The sequence below is a fragment of the Bombina bombina genome, chromosome 3 (genome assembly GCF_027579735.1).
Source record: "Bombina bombina isolate aBomBom1 chromosome 3, aBomBom1.pri, whole genome shotgun sequence".
NCBI lineage: Eukaryota > Metazoa > Chordata > Amphibia > Anura > Bombinatoridae > Bombina > Bombina bombina.
Genome location: NC_069501.1, coordinates 1163303361 through 1163320923, shown reverse-complemented (window position 1 = coordinate 1163320923; position 17563 = coordinate 1163303361). Strand labels below are relative to the sequence as shown.

The window sequence follows — 17563 nt, the reverse complement described above, 5'->3', positions numbered from 1 at the left end:
AAAATGGTCCCAGTGAGTACTATTTTTCTCAGGGAGAAATTGTCAGTCTATACCTTCCCAAGAGGAGTGGAGACATTTTATTTTTCTGCCCTGATGTTAATGATCTTAGCAAACGTTATCTAAGATCCATACTGGTTCCCACAGAGCAGCTGAAGGTAGTGTAAAGAAAAATCTTCAGTGTGGCGAACGATGTCATGCTACAAGCAGCATTGAGGTATGTTCAGTCATTTTTTTCTGGGGAGACATGATACATCAGAACAGGCTGCAATATTCCCTAGCTGGGGAGGGGTAATCAGTATGCACTATAGGAAAATGGTGTACCTGGAATTCCCTGTTATTTTGATTATTTAATAGTGTGCTGGTATGTCACTTTAAATGTATTATGTGGGCTGACGCTGGGAGATGCGGTTAGACTTTCGTTATACTGTGCTGACTTGACAGGATATGTTTTGCACTGAGAGGCACTTATTCTGCAGAGTGTGTATGTTGTGGGGCACATGGCTGATATATGGAGGACCGACATGTTTGTTTTTTGTCTCTACCCATGCAGGTCTCGGTAGGCTAGGAGATACGCCCAAGGTGGGCGGGGCCTATTTTCGCGCGCTCAGATGCGCAGTGTGTTTTCTGGATCGGTAACAAGATCCTGAGGCTCCGCTGGGGCCTAGCTCTGTTTGATAATTGTAGAGGACAGAGAGGCTCAGAACGTTCCTTCAGTGTGATCTGGGGGCAGGTAGGCGCCACAGCAGAGCTGTGGCGAGGTGCAGGGGCCAAATTTGATAATACATCGATGTATATGATAAATCTGACAAAGTTAATATAATTTGATATATAATATATCCTAACAAGTGGTGCAATATAGTTAAGCTAATTTGGGCACATAGGGGCATTTTTTATTGCTGAAAACGTCTATTTGTCTAATAACAGAAAAATTGTTGCACTTTTATTATTTAAAGGCGCAGTACACTTTTTGGTTAAAATATTTTTTAATTTATGTTTTGACTTCAGAGTACAATATATCAAGTAAAGAACGACTATTATTGCTATTGCTAGTCTGTTTAACATGTCTGAATTTGAGGAAACTACTTGTTCCATGTGTTTAGATGCCATTGTGAAACCACCTCTTACTTTTTGTCCCTCATGTACTGAAAGGGCCTTACAATGTAAAGAGCAGATTTTATTTAAGGAAAGTGTGTCTAAGGATGATTCTCAGTCTGAGGAGAATCAGGGTATGCCGCTAAGTTCTCCCCAAGCGTCACAACCTTTAACGCCCACCCAAGCGACGCCGAGTTCTTCAACTGCGTCTACTTCATTTACTCTGCAGGATATGTCTGCAGTTATGTCATCTACCCTTACAGAGGTTTTATCTAAGTTGCCAGGGTTACAGGGCAAACGCAGCAGGACAGAGGTCAATTTGAATACTGAGACCTCTGATGCTTTGTTGGCTATTTTCGATGTACCCTCACCGGGATCTGAATTGGGGGTCAGGGAACTTCTGTCTGAGGGGGAACTTTCCGATTCGGGAAGTGTGTTACCTCAGACGGACTCGGACGTCATGTCCTTTAGATTTAAGCTTGAGCACCTCCGCTTGTTACTTTGGGAGGTTTTAGCGACTCTGGATGACTGTGACTCTATTGTGGTACCACCATAGAAATTGTGTAAGATGGACAAATACTTAGAGGTGCCTGCTTACTTTGATGTTTTTCCAGTTCCTAAGAGAATTTCAGAAATTATTATGCGGGAATGAGACAGACCGGGTATCCCTTTCTCACCTTCTCCTAATTTTAAGAAAATGTATCCCATATCTGACACTGTTCGGGACTCTTGGCAAACAGTCCCTAAGGTGGAGGGAGCTATATCTACCCTGGCTAAGCGTACAACTATTCCTATTGAGGACAGTTGTGCTTTCAAAGACCCTATGGATAAGAAATTGGAGGGTCTCCTAAAAAAGTTATTTATTCATCAGGGTTTCCTTTTACAGCCGACGGCCTGCATTGTACCAGTTACCACGGCGGCGGCCTTCTGGTTTGACGCCTTAGAAGAGTCTCTTAAGACTGAGACTCCTTTAGAGGACATTTTAGATAGAATTAAGGCTCTTAAGCTGGCTAATTCTTTTATTACAGATGCCGCCTTTCAGATTGCCAAATTGGCGGGTAAGAATGCTGGATTTGCCATTTTAGCGCGTAGAGTGTTACGGTTAAAATCTTGGTCTGCTGATGTGTCATCTAAGTCAAAGCTTTTGGCTATTCCTTTCAAAGGGAAGACCCTATTCGGGCCTGACTTGAAAGAAATAATTTCTGACATTACGGGAGGTAAGGGTCGTCTCCTACCTCAGGATAGGACTGCTAAACTGAGGGGTAAACAAAATAATTTTTGTTCCTTTCGGAACTTCAAAGGAGTCCCCTCTTCTTCCTCTTCTTCCGCTAAACAGGAAGGGAATTTTGCTCAGGCCAAGTTCGTCTGGAGACCCAATCAGAATTGGAACAAGGGTAAACAACCCATGAAGCCTGCTGCTGCTACCAAGACAGCATGAAGGGGCAGCCCCCGATCCGGGACCGGATCTAGTAGGGGGCAGACTTTCTCTCTTTGCCCAGGCTTGGGTAAGAGATGTTCAGGACCCCTGGACCCTGGAAATCGTGTCCCAAGGGTATCAACTGGAATTCAAAAATTCTCTCCCAAGGGGGAGGTTTCTTCTTTCACGATTGTTTGTAGACCAGATAAAAAGAGAGGTGTTCTTACGTTGTGTAAAAGACCTTTCTACTATGGGAGTAATTCGTCCCGTTCCAATACTGGAAAAGGGGCAGGGGTTTTACTTAAATCTTTTCGTGGTCCCCAAAAAAGAGGGCACGATTCGACCTATTTTAGATCTAAAAAGTCTAAACAAGTTTCTCAGAGTCCCATCCTTCAAAATGGAGACTATCCGAACAATTCTGCAATTGATCCAAGAGGGTCAATATATGACTACCGTGGACTTGAACAATGCATCTCTTCATATTCCTATCCACAAGGATCATCACCAGTTTCTAAGGTTTGCCTTCCTGGACAAACATTTTCAGTTTGTGGCCCTTCCCTTCGGGTTGGCCACAGCACCCAGGATCTTCACGAAGGTTCTAGGGTCCCTTCTGGCGGTTCTCAGGCCGCGAGGCATTGCAGTGGCGCCTTATCTGGATGATATTCTGATCCAGGCGTCATCTTACTATCTGACAAAATCTCATACAGACATGGTTCTGTCCTTTCTGAGGACTCACGGATGGAAGGTGAATCTAGAAAAGGGTTCATTAGTTCCACAGACAGGGGTTCCCTTCTTGGGAACTCTGATAGATTCTATATCAATGAAAATTTTCCTGACAGAGGTCAGAAAGTCAAAGATTCTGAATACATGCCTCGGCCATCAGTGGCTCAGTGTATGGAGGTGATTGGATTGATGGTGGCAGCAATGGACATCATTAAGTTTGCTCGCTTTCATCTCAGACCACTACAACTGTGCATGCTCGGGCAGTGGAATGGAGATTATGCAAATTTATCTCCTCAGATAAATCTGGATCAGGAGACCAGAGACTCTATTCTTTGGTGGTTGTCGCCGGATCATCTGTCCCAAGGGACGTGTTTCCGCAGACCCTCTTGGGTGATAGTGACAACGGACGCCAGTCTACTAGGCTGTGGTGCGGTCTGGATTTCCTTGAAGGCTCAGGGTGTGTGGACTCAGTCGGAGTCTCTTCTTCCAATCAATATTCTGGAATTGAGAGCAATATTCAATGCGACTGTGGCTTACATCAATCATCAGGGAGGAACAAGGAGTTCCTTAGCGATGACAGAAGTATCCAAGATAATTTGGTGGGCGGAGGCTCACTCTTGCTATCTGTCAGCGATCTACATCCCAGGAGTGGACAACTGGGAAGCGGACTTTTTAAGCAGACAGACGTTTCTTCCGGGGGAGTGGGAACTGCATCCGGAGGTCCTTGCCACTCTGATCCTCAGATGGGCAGACCGGAATTGGATCTGATGGCGTCTCGTCAAAATGCCAAGCTCCCAAGATACGGATCCAGGTCCAGGGATCCTCAGGCCGAACTGATAGATGCCTTGGCAGTGCCTTGGTCGTTTAACCTAGCTTATGTGTTTCCACCGTTTGCTCTCCTTCCCCGGGTGATTGCTCGGATCAAACAGGAGAGGGCTTCAGTAATTCTAATCGCGCCTGCGTGGCCTTGCATTACTTGGTATGCCGATCTAGTGGACGTCATCTCTGCCGCCATGGAAGCTTCCATCGAGGCAGGACCTTATCATTCAGGGACCCTTCCAACATCCGAATCTAGTTTCTCTGCAACTGACTGCTTTGAGATTGAACGCTTGATTTTATCTAAGCGGGGGTTCTCTGATTCGGTCATTGATACTTTGATTCAGACACGTAAGCCTGTTACTAGAAAGATCTTCCATAAGATATGATGTAAATATCTTTATTGGTGCAAATCCAAGGGCTATTCATGGAGTAGAGTTAGGATTCCCAGGATTCTTTCTTTTCTCCAAGAAGGATTGGAGAAAGGGTTATCAGCTAGTTCTTTAAAGGGACAAATCTCTGCTTTATCAATTTTACTACACAAACGTTTGGCAGATGTTCCAGATGTTCAGTCTTTTTGTCAGGCTCTGACCAGAATCAAGCCTGTGTTTAGACCAATTGCTCCACCCTGGAGTTTGAATTTAGTTCTTAATGTTCTTCAAGGGGTTCCATTTGAACCCATGCATTCCATAGATATTAAGTTGTTATCTTGGAAGGTTTTATTTTTGGTTGCTATTTCTTCTGCTCGTAGAGTTTCTGAGCTTTCAGAGTTACAATGTGACTCACCTTATCTTATCTTCCATTCTGATAAGGTGGTTTTACGTAGCAAACCTGGATTTCTTCCTAAGGTTGTTTCAAATAAGAATATTAATCAGGAAATTGTTGTTCCTTCCTTGTGTCCTAATCCTTCTTCTAAGAAGGAGCATCTGTTGCATAACTTTGACGTGGTCCGTGCCCTGAAGTTTTACTTGCAGACGACTAAGGAATTTCGTCAATCATCTTCATTATTTGTTGTTTTTTCTGGAAAGCTACGGCTACCTCTCTTTCTTTTTGGCTGAAGAGTATCATCCGTCTGGCATATGAGACTGCGGGACAGCAGCCTCCTGAAAGAATTACGGCTCATTCTACTAGGGCTGTGGCTTCCTCATGGGCATTTAAAAATGATGCTTCTGTTGAACAGATTTGCAAGGCTGCAACTTGGTCGTCTTTTCACACTTTTTCCAAATTTTCCAAATATGATACTTTTGCTTCTTCTGAAGCTGTGTTTGGGAGAAAAGTTCTTAAAGCAGTGGTGCCTTCCGTTTAGGTTACTGTCTTGTCCCTCCCTTTCATCCGTGTCCTGTAGCTTTGGTATTGTATCCCACAAGTAAGGATGAAATCCGTGGACTCGTCATATCTTGTAAAAGAAAAGGAAATTTATGCTTACCTGATAAATTTATTTATTTTACGATATGACGAGTCAACGGCCCACCCTGTCATTTCTAAGACAGGTATGTACTTATTTTTATTAAACTTCATTCACCTCTGCACCTTTGGCTTTTTTTTCCTTTCTCTTCCTACCTTCGGTCGAATGACTGGGGGGGGGGAGGGAGGAGCTATATATACAGCTCTGCTGTGGTGCTCTTTGCCACTTCCTGCTAACAGGAGGTTTAATCCCACAAGTAAGGATGAAATCCGTGGACTCGTCATATCGTAAAAGAAATAAATTTATCAGGTAAGCATAAATTTCCTTTTTGTCGCCATTACAAATTTGTATACGCATGTAGCCACCAATCAAATACTGCATCCGGGTTAAATACAACACTTTGCAGCAGCTCCTGATGATGATGATGATGATGTGACCTGTGAGCCAGTTAGAATTGTTATACCCATGTTGTAGCCACCAATCAAATGCTGCATCCAGCTTTCAAGCAGGTTTTTAGCCATATAGTCAACCTCTTTTTGAGACCAACTAGGGGTCACAAGTTCAAAAATAGCTTACTCTAACAAATTAAAGTGTTTTACTCTTGCATTAGAATTTTCCTTTAATTAAACAGAGATATTTGCTCACTTAGGTGTTTAATAGGGAATTTCAGTTTTGCCTTTTACCCTCATGAAAAAAACTCAGTTAATAATTATTTACAAACCAGTAAGAGAATGTTTTGACATCATTTTGATGAACACTATGTAATACAAAACTGTATGTTTTATGTAAGTTTGGAAAGAATTCGTAGATTTTACTGATTATTTTTTTCAGATTTTGTCTGGAGCTTGTCTCCTAGAATGATCAAATTCAGCTTCCCCTTCTTAGGATGGAATTATGCCCTATATACACACTTTTCAAATGCTGACATTTAATTTATACGTTTGAATCAGGAAAAAATACTTAATTTCACTACCATTAATTAGTATTTTTGCCTTTGCTTTACAGGAGTGCACAGTGTTAGTTTTGATGCTGACTTCAAGCACATAATCGCAATGAAATCTCTGGAGGGTGAGGTGGTTCCACTGAAGGAGAAAGTCCTTGTTTCTGCTGATGTTGAGGTACCATAGAATTTATTTATTAAATACATTTACTCTCAGCATTTCTGATGAATAATTATTTATTTATTTTTATTAGGTATGGTTAAGCAATTTAGCCACACAGATGAAATCAACTCTACAGATGTTGTTGGCAGAATGTGTTACAGCTGGAAAACAGTCTCAGGGTACAATTGACCCATCTCGCTTTCCTTCTCAAGTAAGACTTTTGTTATTAGGTTATTGACGTAAACAGTATTTGTTTATTTAAAGCGATACTAAAACCAATTTCTTTCATATAATTAGCAAGAGTCCATGAGCTAGTGACGTATGGGATATACATTCCTACCAGGAGGGGCAAAGTTTCCCAAACCTCAAAATGCCTATAAATACACCCCTCACCACACCCACAAATCAGTTTTGCAAACTTTGCCTCCCGTGGAGGTGGTGAAGTAAGTTTGTGTTAGATTCTACGTTGATATGCGCTCCGCAGCAGGTTGGAGCCCGGTTTTCCTCTAAGCGTGCAGTGAATGTCAGAGGGATGTGAAGAGAGTATTGCCTATTTGAATTCAAAGATCTCCTTCTATGGGGTCTTTTTCATAGGTTCTCTGTTATCGGTCGTAGAGATTCATCTCTTACCTCCCTTTTCAGATCGACGATATACTCTTATATATACCATTACCTCTACTGATTCTCGTTTCAGTACTGGTTTGGCTTTCTACTACATGTAGATGAGTGTCCTGGGGTAAGTAAGTCTTATTTTTGTGACACTCTAAGCTATGGTTGATCACTTTTATATAAAGTTCTAAATATATGTGTTTAAACATTTATTTGCCTTGACTCAGGATGTTCAACGTTCCTTATTTCAGACAGTCAGTTTCATATTTGGGATAATGCATATGAATAAATCAATTTTTTTCTTACCTTAAAATTTGACTTTTTTCCCTGTGGGCTGTTAGGCTCGCGGGGGCTGAAAATGCTTCATTTTATTGCGTCATTCTTGGCGCTGACTTTTTTGGTTCAAAAAATTTTCTTTGTATTTCCGGCGTCATACTTGTCCCTGGAAGTTGCGTCATTTTTTGATGTTTTTGCGCCAAAAGTGTCGGCGTTACCGGATGTGGCGTCATTTTTGGCGCTAAAAGCATTTAGGCGCCAAATAATGTGGGCGTCTTTTTTGGCGCTAAAAAATATGGGCGTCATTATTGTCTCCACATTATTTAAGTCTCATTGTTTATTTGCTTCTGGTTGCTAGAAGCTTGTTCACTGGCATTTTTTCCCATTCCTGAAACTGTCATTTAAGGAATTTGATCAATTTTGCTTTATATGTTGTTTTTTCTATTACATATTGCAAGATGTCTCAGATTGAACCTAAATCAGAAGATACTTCTGGAAAATCGATGCCTGATGCTGGATCTACCAAAGTTAAGTGTATTTGCAGTAAACTTGTGGTATCTGTTCCTCCAGCTGTTGTTTGTAATGAATGTCATGACAAACTTGTTAATGCAGATAATATTTCCTTTAGTAATGTTACATTACCTGTTGTTGTTCCATCAACATCTAATACTCAGAGTGTTCCTGTTAACATAAGAGATTTTGTTTCTAAATCCATTAAGAAGGCTATGTCTGTTATTCCTCCTTCTAGTAAACGTAAAAGGTCTTTTAAAACTTCTCATTTTTCAGATGAATTTTTAAATGAACATCTTCTGATTCTGATAATGATTCCTCTGGTTCAGAGGATTCTGTTTCAGAGGTTGATGCTGATAAATCTTCATATTTATTCAAAATGGAATTTATTCGTTCTTTACTTAAAGAAGTCTTAATTGCATTAGAAATAGAGGAATCTAGTCCTCTTGATACTAAATCTAAACGTTTACATAAGGTTTTTAAATCTCCTGTAGTTATTCCAGAAGTTTTTCCTGTCCCTGATGCTATTTCTGAAGTAATTTCCAGGGAATGGAATAATTTGGGTAATTCATTTACTCCTTCTAAACGTTTTAAGCAATTATATCCTGTGCCATCTGACAGATTAGAGTTTTGGGACAAAATCCCTAAGGTTGATGGGGCTATCTCTACTCTTGCTAAACGTACTACTATTCCTACGGCAGATAGTACTTCCTTTAAGGATCCTTTAGATAGGAAAATTGAATCCTTTCTAAGAAAAGCTTACTTATGTTCAGGTAATCTTCTTAGACCTGCTATATCTTTAGCGGATGTTGCTGCAGCTTCAACTTTTTGGTTGGGAGCTTTAGCGCAACAAGTAACAGATCATAATTCTCATAGCATTGCTAATCTTCTTCAACATGCTAATAATTTTATTTGTGATGCCATCTTTGATATCATTAGGGTTGATATCAGGTATATGTCTCTAGCTATTTTAGCTAGAAGAGCTTTATGGCTTAAAACTTGGAATGCTGATATGTCTTCTAAGTCAACTTTGCTTTCCCTTTCTTTCCAGGGTAATAAATTATTTGGTTCACAGTTGGATTCTATTATTTCAACTGTTACTGGGGGGAAAGGAACTTTTTTACCACAGGATAAAAAATCTAAAGGTAAATTTAGGTCTACTAATCGTTTTCGTTCCTTTCGTCACAATAAGGAACAAAAGCCTGATCCTTCCCCTACAGGAGCGGTATCAGTTTGGAAACCATCTCCAGTCTGGAATAAATCCAAGCCTTTTAGAAAGCCAAAGCCAGCTCCCAAGTCAACATGAAGGTGCGGCCCTCATTCCAGCCCAGCTGGTAGGGGGCAGATTACGATTTTTCAAATAAATTTGGATCAATTCGATTCACAATCTTTGGATTCAGAACATTGTTTCACAAGGGTACAGAATAGGCTTCAAGATAAGGCCTCCTGCAAGAAGATTTTTTCTTTCCAGTGTCCCAGTAAATCCAGTGAAGGCTCAAGCATTTCTGAAATGTGTTTCAGATCTAGAGTTGGCTGGGGTAATTATGCCAGTTCTAGTTCTGGAACAGGGGCTGGGGTTTTACTCAAATCTCTTCATTGTACCAAAGAAGGAGAATTCCTTCAGACCAGTTCTGGATTTAAAAATATTGAATCATTATGTAAGGATACCAACATTCAAAATGGTAACTATAAGGAATATTCTGCCTTTTGTTCAGCAAGGGCATTATATGTCCACAATAGATTTACAGGATGCATATCTGCATATTCTGATTCATCCAGATCACTATCAGTTTCTGAGATTCTTTTTCCTAGACAAACATTACCAGTTTGTGGCTCTGCCGTTTGGCCTAGCAACAGCTCCAAGGATTTTTACAAAGGTTCTCGGTGCCCTTCTGTCTGTAATCAGAGGACAGGGTATTGTGGTATTTCCTTATTTGGACGATATCTTGGTACTTGCTCAGTCTTCACATTTAGCAGAATCTCATACGAATCGACTTGTATTGTTCTTCGAGAACATGGTTGGAGGATCAATTTACCAAAAAGTTCATTGATTCCTCAGACAAGGGTAACCTTTTTAGGTTTCCAGATAGATTCAGTGTCCATGACTTTGTCTCTGACAGACAAGAGACGTCTAAAATTGGTTTCAGCTTGTCGAAACCTTCAGTCTCAATCATTCCCTTCGGTAGCCTTATGCATGGAAATTCTAGGTCTTATGACTGCTGCATCGAACGCTATCCCCTTTGCTCGTTTTCACATGCGACCTTTTCAGCTCTGTATGCTGAATCAGTGGTGCAGGGATTATACAAAGATATTTCAATTAATATCTTTAAAACCGATTGTACGACACTCTCTGACGTGGTGGACAGTCCACCATCGTTTAGTTCAGGGGGGCTTCTTTTGTTCTTCCGACCTGGACTGTGATTTCAACAGATGCAAGTCTGACAGGTTGGGGAGCTGTTTGGGGATCTCTGACAGCACAAGGGGTTTGGGAATCTCAGGAGGTGAGATTACCAATCAACATTTTGGAACTCCGTGCAATTTTCAGAGCTCTTCAGTCATGGCCTCTTCTAAAGAGAGAGTCGTTCATTTGTTTTCAGACGGACAATGTCACAACCGTGGCATATATCAATCATCAAGGAGGGACTCACAGTCCTCTGGCTATGAAATAAGTATCTCGAATACTGGTATGGGCGGAATCCAGCTCCTGTCTAATTTCTGCGGTTCATATCCCAGGTATAGACAATTGGGAAGCGGATTATCTCAGTCGCCAAACGTTACATCCGGGCGAATGGTCTCTTCACCCAGAGGTATTTCTTCAGATTGTTCAAATGTGGGGACTTCCAGAAATAGATCTGATGGCTTCTCATCTAAACAAGAAGCTTCCCAGGTATCTGTCCAGATCCAGGGATCCTCAGGGGGAGGCAGTGGATGCATTGTCACTTCCTTGGAAGTATCTTCCTGCCTATATCTTTCCGCCTCTAGTTCTTCTTCCAAGAGTGATTTCCAAGATTCTAAAGGAGTGCTCGTTTGTTCTGCTGGTGGCTCCAGCATGGCCTCACAGGTTTTGGTATGCGGATCTTGTCCGGATGGCCACTTGCCTGATTCCATCAGGATCTCAAATCCTTAAATTTGAAGGTATGGAGATTGAACGCTTGATTCTCAGTCATAGAGGTTTCTCTGACTCTGTGATTAATACTATGTTACAGGCTCGTAAATCTGTATCTAGGAAGATATATTATCGAGTGTGGAAGATTTACATTTCTTGGTGTTTTTCTCATCATTTTTCTTGGCATTCTTTTAGAATTCCTAGAATTTTACAGTTTCTTCAGGATGGTTTGGATAAAGGTTTGTCTGCAAGTTCCTTGAAAGGACAAATCTCTGCTCTTTCTGTTCTTTTTCACAGAAAGATTGCTAGTCTTCCTGATATTCATTGTTTTGTACAAGCTTTGGTTCGTATAAAACCTGTTATTAAGTCAATTTCTCCTCCTTGGAGTTTGAATTTGGTTCTGGGGGCTCTTCAAGCTCCTCCGTTTGAACCTATGCATTCGCTGGACATTAAATTACTTTCTTGGAAAGTTTTGTTTATTTTGACCATCTCTTCTGCTAGAAGAGTTTCTGAATTATCTGCTCTTTCTTGTGAGTCTCCTTTTCTGATTTTTCATCAGGATAAGGCGGTGTTGCGAACTTCTTTTAAATTTTTCCTAAGGTTGTGAATTCTAACAACATTAGTAGAGAAATTGTGGTTCCCTCATTGTGTCCTAATCCTAAGAATTCTAAGGAAAGATCGTTGCATTCTTTGGATGTAGTTAGAGCTTTGAAATATGTTGAAGCTACTAAAAATTTCAGAAAGACTTCTAGTCTATTTGTTATCTTTTCCGGTTCTAGGAAAGGTCAGAAGGCCTCTGCCATTTCTTTGGCGTCTTGGTTAAAGTCTTTGATTCATCATGCTTATGTCGAGTCGGGTAAAACTCTGCCTCAAAGGATTACAGCTCATTCTACTAGGTCAGTTTCTACTTCCTGGGCGTTTAGGAATGAAGCTTCGGTTGATCAGATTTGCAAAGCAGTAACTTGGTCTTCTTTGCATACTTTTACTAAATTCTACCATTTTGATGTGTTTTCTTCTTCTGAAGCAGTTTTTGGTAGAAAAGTACTTCAGGCAGCTGTTTCAGTTTGATTCTTCTGCTTATAATTTCATTTTTTTTCATTATAAGATTTAAACTTTGTTTTGGGTGTGGATTATTTTCAGCGAATTGGCTGTCTTTATTTTATCCCTCCCTCTCTAGTGACTCTTGCGTGGAAGATCCACATCTTGGGTATTCATTATCCCATACGTCACTAGCTCATGGACTCTTGCTAATTACATGAAAGAAAACATAATTTATGTAAGAACTTACCTGATAAATTCATTTCTTTCATATTAGCAAGAGTCCATGAGGCTCACCCTTTTTTGTGGTGGTTATGATTTTTTTGTATAAAGCACAATTATTCAATTCCTTATTTTTTATGCTTTCGCACTTTTTTCTTATCACCCCACTTCTTGGCTATGCGTTAAACTGATTTGTGGGTGTGGTGAGGGGTGTATTTATAGGCATTTTGAGGTTTGGGAAACTTTGCCAACCTGGTAGGAATGTATATACCATACGTCACTAGCTCATGGACTCTTGCTAATATGAAAGAAATGAATTTATCAGGTAAGTTCTTACATAAATTATGTTTTTTTATTTAATTATTCAGATAGAGCTTTCAATTTTACGCAACTTTCTAATTTACTCCTATTATAATTTTTTCTTCGTTCTCTTGCTATCTTTATTTAAAATGCTGGAATGTAACGCTTTGGAGCCAGCTCATTTTAGGTTATGGACCCTGGATAGCGTTTACATATTGGTGGCTACATTTAGCCACCAACAAGCAAGCATAACCCAGGTTCTGAACCAAAAATGGGCTGGCTCCTAAGCTTTACATTCCTGCTTTTTAAATAAAGATAGCAAGAGAACGAAGAACATTTGATAATAGGATTAAATTAGAAAGTTGCTTTAAATTGCTGGTCTATAAAGTAAAAATGTTGGTTTAGTATCCCTTTTTTAAGTAATAAAGTTGATTTCCTTTAACAATATTCATTAATTGTGATACATTTTTATACATGTTGCTTTAGTTAAAGTTTGATCTTTTATTTGTATAATGCGTATTATTGTTCATGAAAAATATGAGCGCTCAAATGCCTCTTTGTTTTAAGATTCTATGTTTAGCTGAACATATTCAGTTCACTGAAGATGTTGAAAATTCCATTCGTAATCGTAGTCTTCATCAGCTAGAACTGGAACTTCAAGCTAAATTAGACGATTACACCAGCATTGATACCACGACAGATGATACAGCAGGTTTAGGTATGTAAATCATTTTTCTGCACTAATAATATGCTTCCAGTTTCTTACAATTTTGAAAAATAAATTTGTTAAAATAATTATATAATAATAGAAAGATGTCATTTTATTTGCATGGTTTGTTCAGATCAGTAGCAATTTTGGAATGATGCAATAAGATAATGTGTTTTATAGAAAGAAAAGGCTACTCATTTATTTGATTTCTAATGCAGTAGAAATGCAGTTTTGAAGATAACAAATGATTATCTATTTATTCTGTCAATAACAATTAAACTTTTGTTGATGAATTAACACATTTTATTTACTTTTGCTTTTCAATATGTTTTAAAGATTCGGGGATCCTTGAACTAAAGCTGAAAGCACTTATTCTTGATATTATTCATAACATTGATGTAGTAAAACGATTAAATCAAGTTCAGGTTAATAGCGCTGAAGACTGGGCATGGAAGAAACAACTCAGATTCTATATGAAGTCTGATAAAAAATGTTATGTACAGATGGTTGATGCTGAGCTACAGTATACATATGAATATCAGGTACTGGTCAATCCTTTTTCTTATAATCCCACGTACCGCTCATTATATATGTTATACCTCATTGCTATTTGAATACTTAGCACAAATATTGTAGTCTATGTATTGTCTTGTTCTATTATGTTTTTACTAATCCTATAAACAAAAAAAAATATTTTCATACTTGCAAACTGATAATATTTTTTGTACTTTTGTCATGATAAATGGCAACTGCTGCTCTTTTCTAGTAGAAAATAAATAATTTTATTTACCAATTAAAGGTTCAGTAAACGTTCGATTTTGCTAGCACAAATATGGATGTCAAATTAATATTTAAACTAATATTGAGTGTAAGTTTTTAGTAATAGATCACAAATTTATAAGATAATTGCACTTTATCACACTGAACTGTTAGGGATCGATAATCAGCCCATCCCCTAAGCCACACCTTTAGTGGGATTATTCACATCTCATTTGTGCAGCCCACTATAACGTTTGTGCACTCCTCCCTTTCCTCCCATCTAAGCTTGCATGCCCTGTATTATACAGTGCACCTCTGTTGTATTGTGCTGCACAAGTGATAAATTGCCAAGCCTGGTATAATGAATTATACAAGCGCACGCAGCGGGCAACAACAGCACGACCAGTATCATTTCTTTTGGCTCTGCTTCAAAACCTAAAACAAAAGAAAAAATGTACCGTAGCTACAGCCCCCGAAGGTAGGGTTTACATAATTTTTTTATTAACTTATATAAGTATTTAACCAAAGTGGTTAATAAAACATATATTTAATATATATGGCATGTTTGAATTTTAATATAGTTTTCTTTTATTAACTGTCCTGTTTGAATTTTAATATATTTTTCTTTAATTTACTGTCCTGTTAAATAATATTTACAGGGTAATGCTCCCAAATTAGTTTACACTCCGTTGACTGACAAATGCTACCTCACACTAACTCAAGCTATGAAAATGGGCCTTGGAGGAAATCCATATGGCCCAGCTGGAACTGGTAAAACTGAATCGGTAAAAGCCTTGGGTGGACTTCTTGGAAGACAAGTTTTGGTTTTCAATTGTGATGAGGTAATTTGTTAAAGTAAAATATGTAAATATCATTGTTGATTCAGTGTTTTAAACTATTATCAGCATTTTTGCTGTTTAGTTTTCTTTCATGTAATTAATTATTTAAAGCGATACTAAAACCAATTTCTTTCATATAATTAGCAAGAGTCCATGAGCTAGTGACGTATGGGATATACATTCCTACCAGGAGGGGCAAAGTTTCCCAAACCTCAAAATGCCTATAAATACACCCCTCACCACACCCACAAATCAGTTTTACAAACTTTGCCTCCCATGGAGGTGGTGAAGTAAGTTTGTGCTAGATTCTTCGTTGATATGCGCTTCGCAGCAGGCTGGAGCCCGGTTTTCCTCTCAGTGTGCAGTGAATGTCAGAGGGATGTGAAGAGAGTATTGCCTATTTGAATTCAATGATCTCCTTCTACAGGGTCTATTTCATAGGTTCTCTGTTATTGGTCGTAGAGATTCATCTCTTACCTCCCGTTTCAGATCGACGATATACTCTTATATATACCATTACCTCTACTGATTCTCGTTTCAGTACTGGTTTGGCTTTCTACTACATGTAGATGAGTGTCCTGGGGTAAGTAAGTCTTATTTTTGTGACACTCTAAGCTATGGTTGGGCACTTTTATATAAAGTTCTAAATATATGTGTTTAAACATTTATTTGCCTTGATTCAGGATGTTCAACATTCCTTATTTCAGACAGTCAGTTTCATTATTTGGGATAATGCATATGAATAATCAATTTTTCTTACCTTAAAATTTGACTTTTTTCCTGTGGGCTGTTAGGCTCGCGGGGGCTGAAAATGCTTCTTTTTATTGCGTCATTTTTAGCGCAGACTTTTTTGGCGCAAAAATTTTCTTTGTCATTTCCGGCGTCATACTTGTCGCCGGAAGTTGCGTCATTTTTTTGACGGTTTTTGCGCCAAAAATGTCAGCGTCACCGGATGTGGCGTCATTTTTGGCGCTTAAAGCATTTAGGCGCCAAATAATGTGGGCGTCTTTTTTGGCGCTAAAAAATATGGGCGTCATTATTGTCTCCACATATTTAAGTCTCATTGCTTATTTGCTTCTGGTTGCTAGAAGCTTGTTCATTGGCATTTTTTCCCATTCCTGAAACTGTCATTTAAGGAATTTGATCAATTTTGCTTTATATGTTGTTTTTTCTATTACATATTGCAAGATGTCTCAGATTGACCCTGAATCAGAAGATACTTCTGGAAAATTGCTGCCTGATGCTGGATCTACCAAAGTTAAGTGTATTTGTTTGTAAACTTGTGGTAACTGTTCCTCCGGCTGTTGTTTGTAATGAATGTCATGACAAACTTGTTAATGCAGATAATATTTCCTTTAGTAATATTCCATTACCTGTTGCTGTTCCATCAACATCTAATATTCAGGGTGTTCCTGTTAACATAATCTATTAAGAAGGCTATGTCTGTTATTCCTCCTTCCAGTAAACGTAAAAGGTCTTTTAAAACTTCTCATTTTTCAGATGAATTTTTAAATGAACATCATCATTCTGATTCTGTTTCTGATAATGATTTTTCTGGTTCAGAGGATTCTGTTTCAGAGGTTGATACTGATAAATCTTCATTTCTTTCATGTAATTAACAAGAGTCCATGAGCTAGTGACGTATGGGATATACATTCCTACCAGGAGGGGCAAAGTTTCCCAAACCTTAAAATGCCTATAAATACACCCCTCACCACACCCACAAATCAGTTTTACAAACTTTGCCTCCAAGGGAGGTGGTGAAGTAAGTTTGTGCTAGATTCTACGTTGATATGCGCTCCGCAGCAAGTTGGAGCCCGGTTTTCCTCTCAGCGTGCAGTGAATGTCAGAGGGATGTGAGGAGAGTATTGCCTATTGAATGCAGTGATCTCCTTCTACGGGGTCTATTTCATAAGGTTCTCTGTTATCGGTCGTAGAGATTCATCTCTTACCTCCCTTTTCAGATCGACGATATACTCTTATATTTACCATTTCCTCTACTGATTCTCGTTTCAGTACTGGTTTGGCTTTCTACAAACATGTAGATGAGTGTCCTGGGGTAAGTAAGTCTTATTTTCTGTGACACTCTAAGCTATGGTTGGGCACTTTATTTATAAAGTTCTAAATATATGTATTCAAACATTTATTTGCCTTGACTCAGAATGTTCAACTTTCTTTATTTCCAGACAGTCAGTTTCATATTTGGGATTATGCTTTAAATTATCATATTTTTTCTTACCTCAAAAATTTGACTTTTTTCCCTGTGGGCTGTTAGGCTCGCGGGGGCTGAAAATGCTTCATTTTATTGTGTCATTCTTGGCGCGGACTTTTTTGGCGCAAAAAATTCTTTTCCGTTCCGGCGTCATACGTGTCGCCGGAAGTTGCGTCATTTTTTACGTTATTTTGCGCCAAAAATGTCGGCGTTCCGGATGTGGCGTCATTTTTGGCGCCAAAAGCATTTAGGCGCCAAATAATGTGGGCGTCTTATTTGGCGCCAAAAAATATGGGCGTCGCTTTTGTCTCCACATTATTTCAGTCTCATTTTTCATTTGCTTCTGGTTGCTAGAAGCTTGATGTTTGGCATTTTTTTCCCATTCCTGAAACTGTCTTATAAGGAATTTGATCTATTTTGCTTTAAT

General features: G+C 39.1%; 1 protein-coding gene across 1 annotated transcript in view; it reads left to right on the top strand.

Annotated features, from left to right (window-relative positions):
* DYNC2H1 (dynein cytoplasmic 2 heavy chain 1) overlaps positions 1-17563 on the top strand; it is a 1178830-nt gene that overhangs the window by 197517 nt on the left and 963750 nt on the right. Inside the window, exons 29-33 of the mRNA XM_053705582.1 lie at positions 6459-6571; positions 6648-6767; positions 13185-13335; positions 13663-13868; positions 14745-14927. Coding sequence (XP_053561557.1) covers positions 6459-6571; positions 6648-6767; positions 13185-13335; positions 13663-13868; positions 14745-14927 — 773 coding nt within the window. The remainder of the gene's footprint in view (positions 1-6458; positions 6572-6647; positions 6768-13184; positions 13336-13662; positions 13869-14744; positions 14928-17563) is intronic.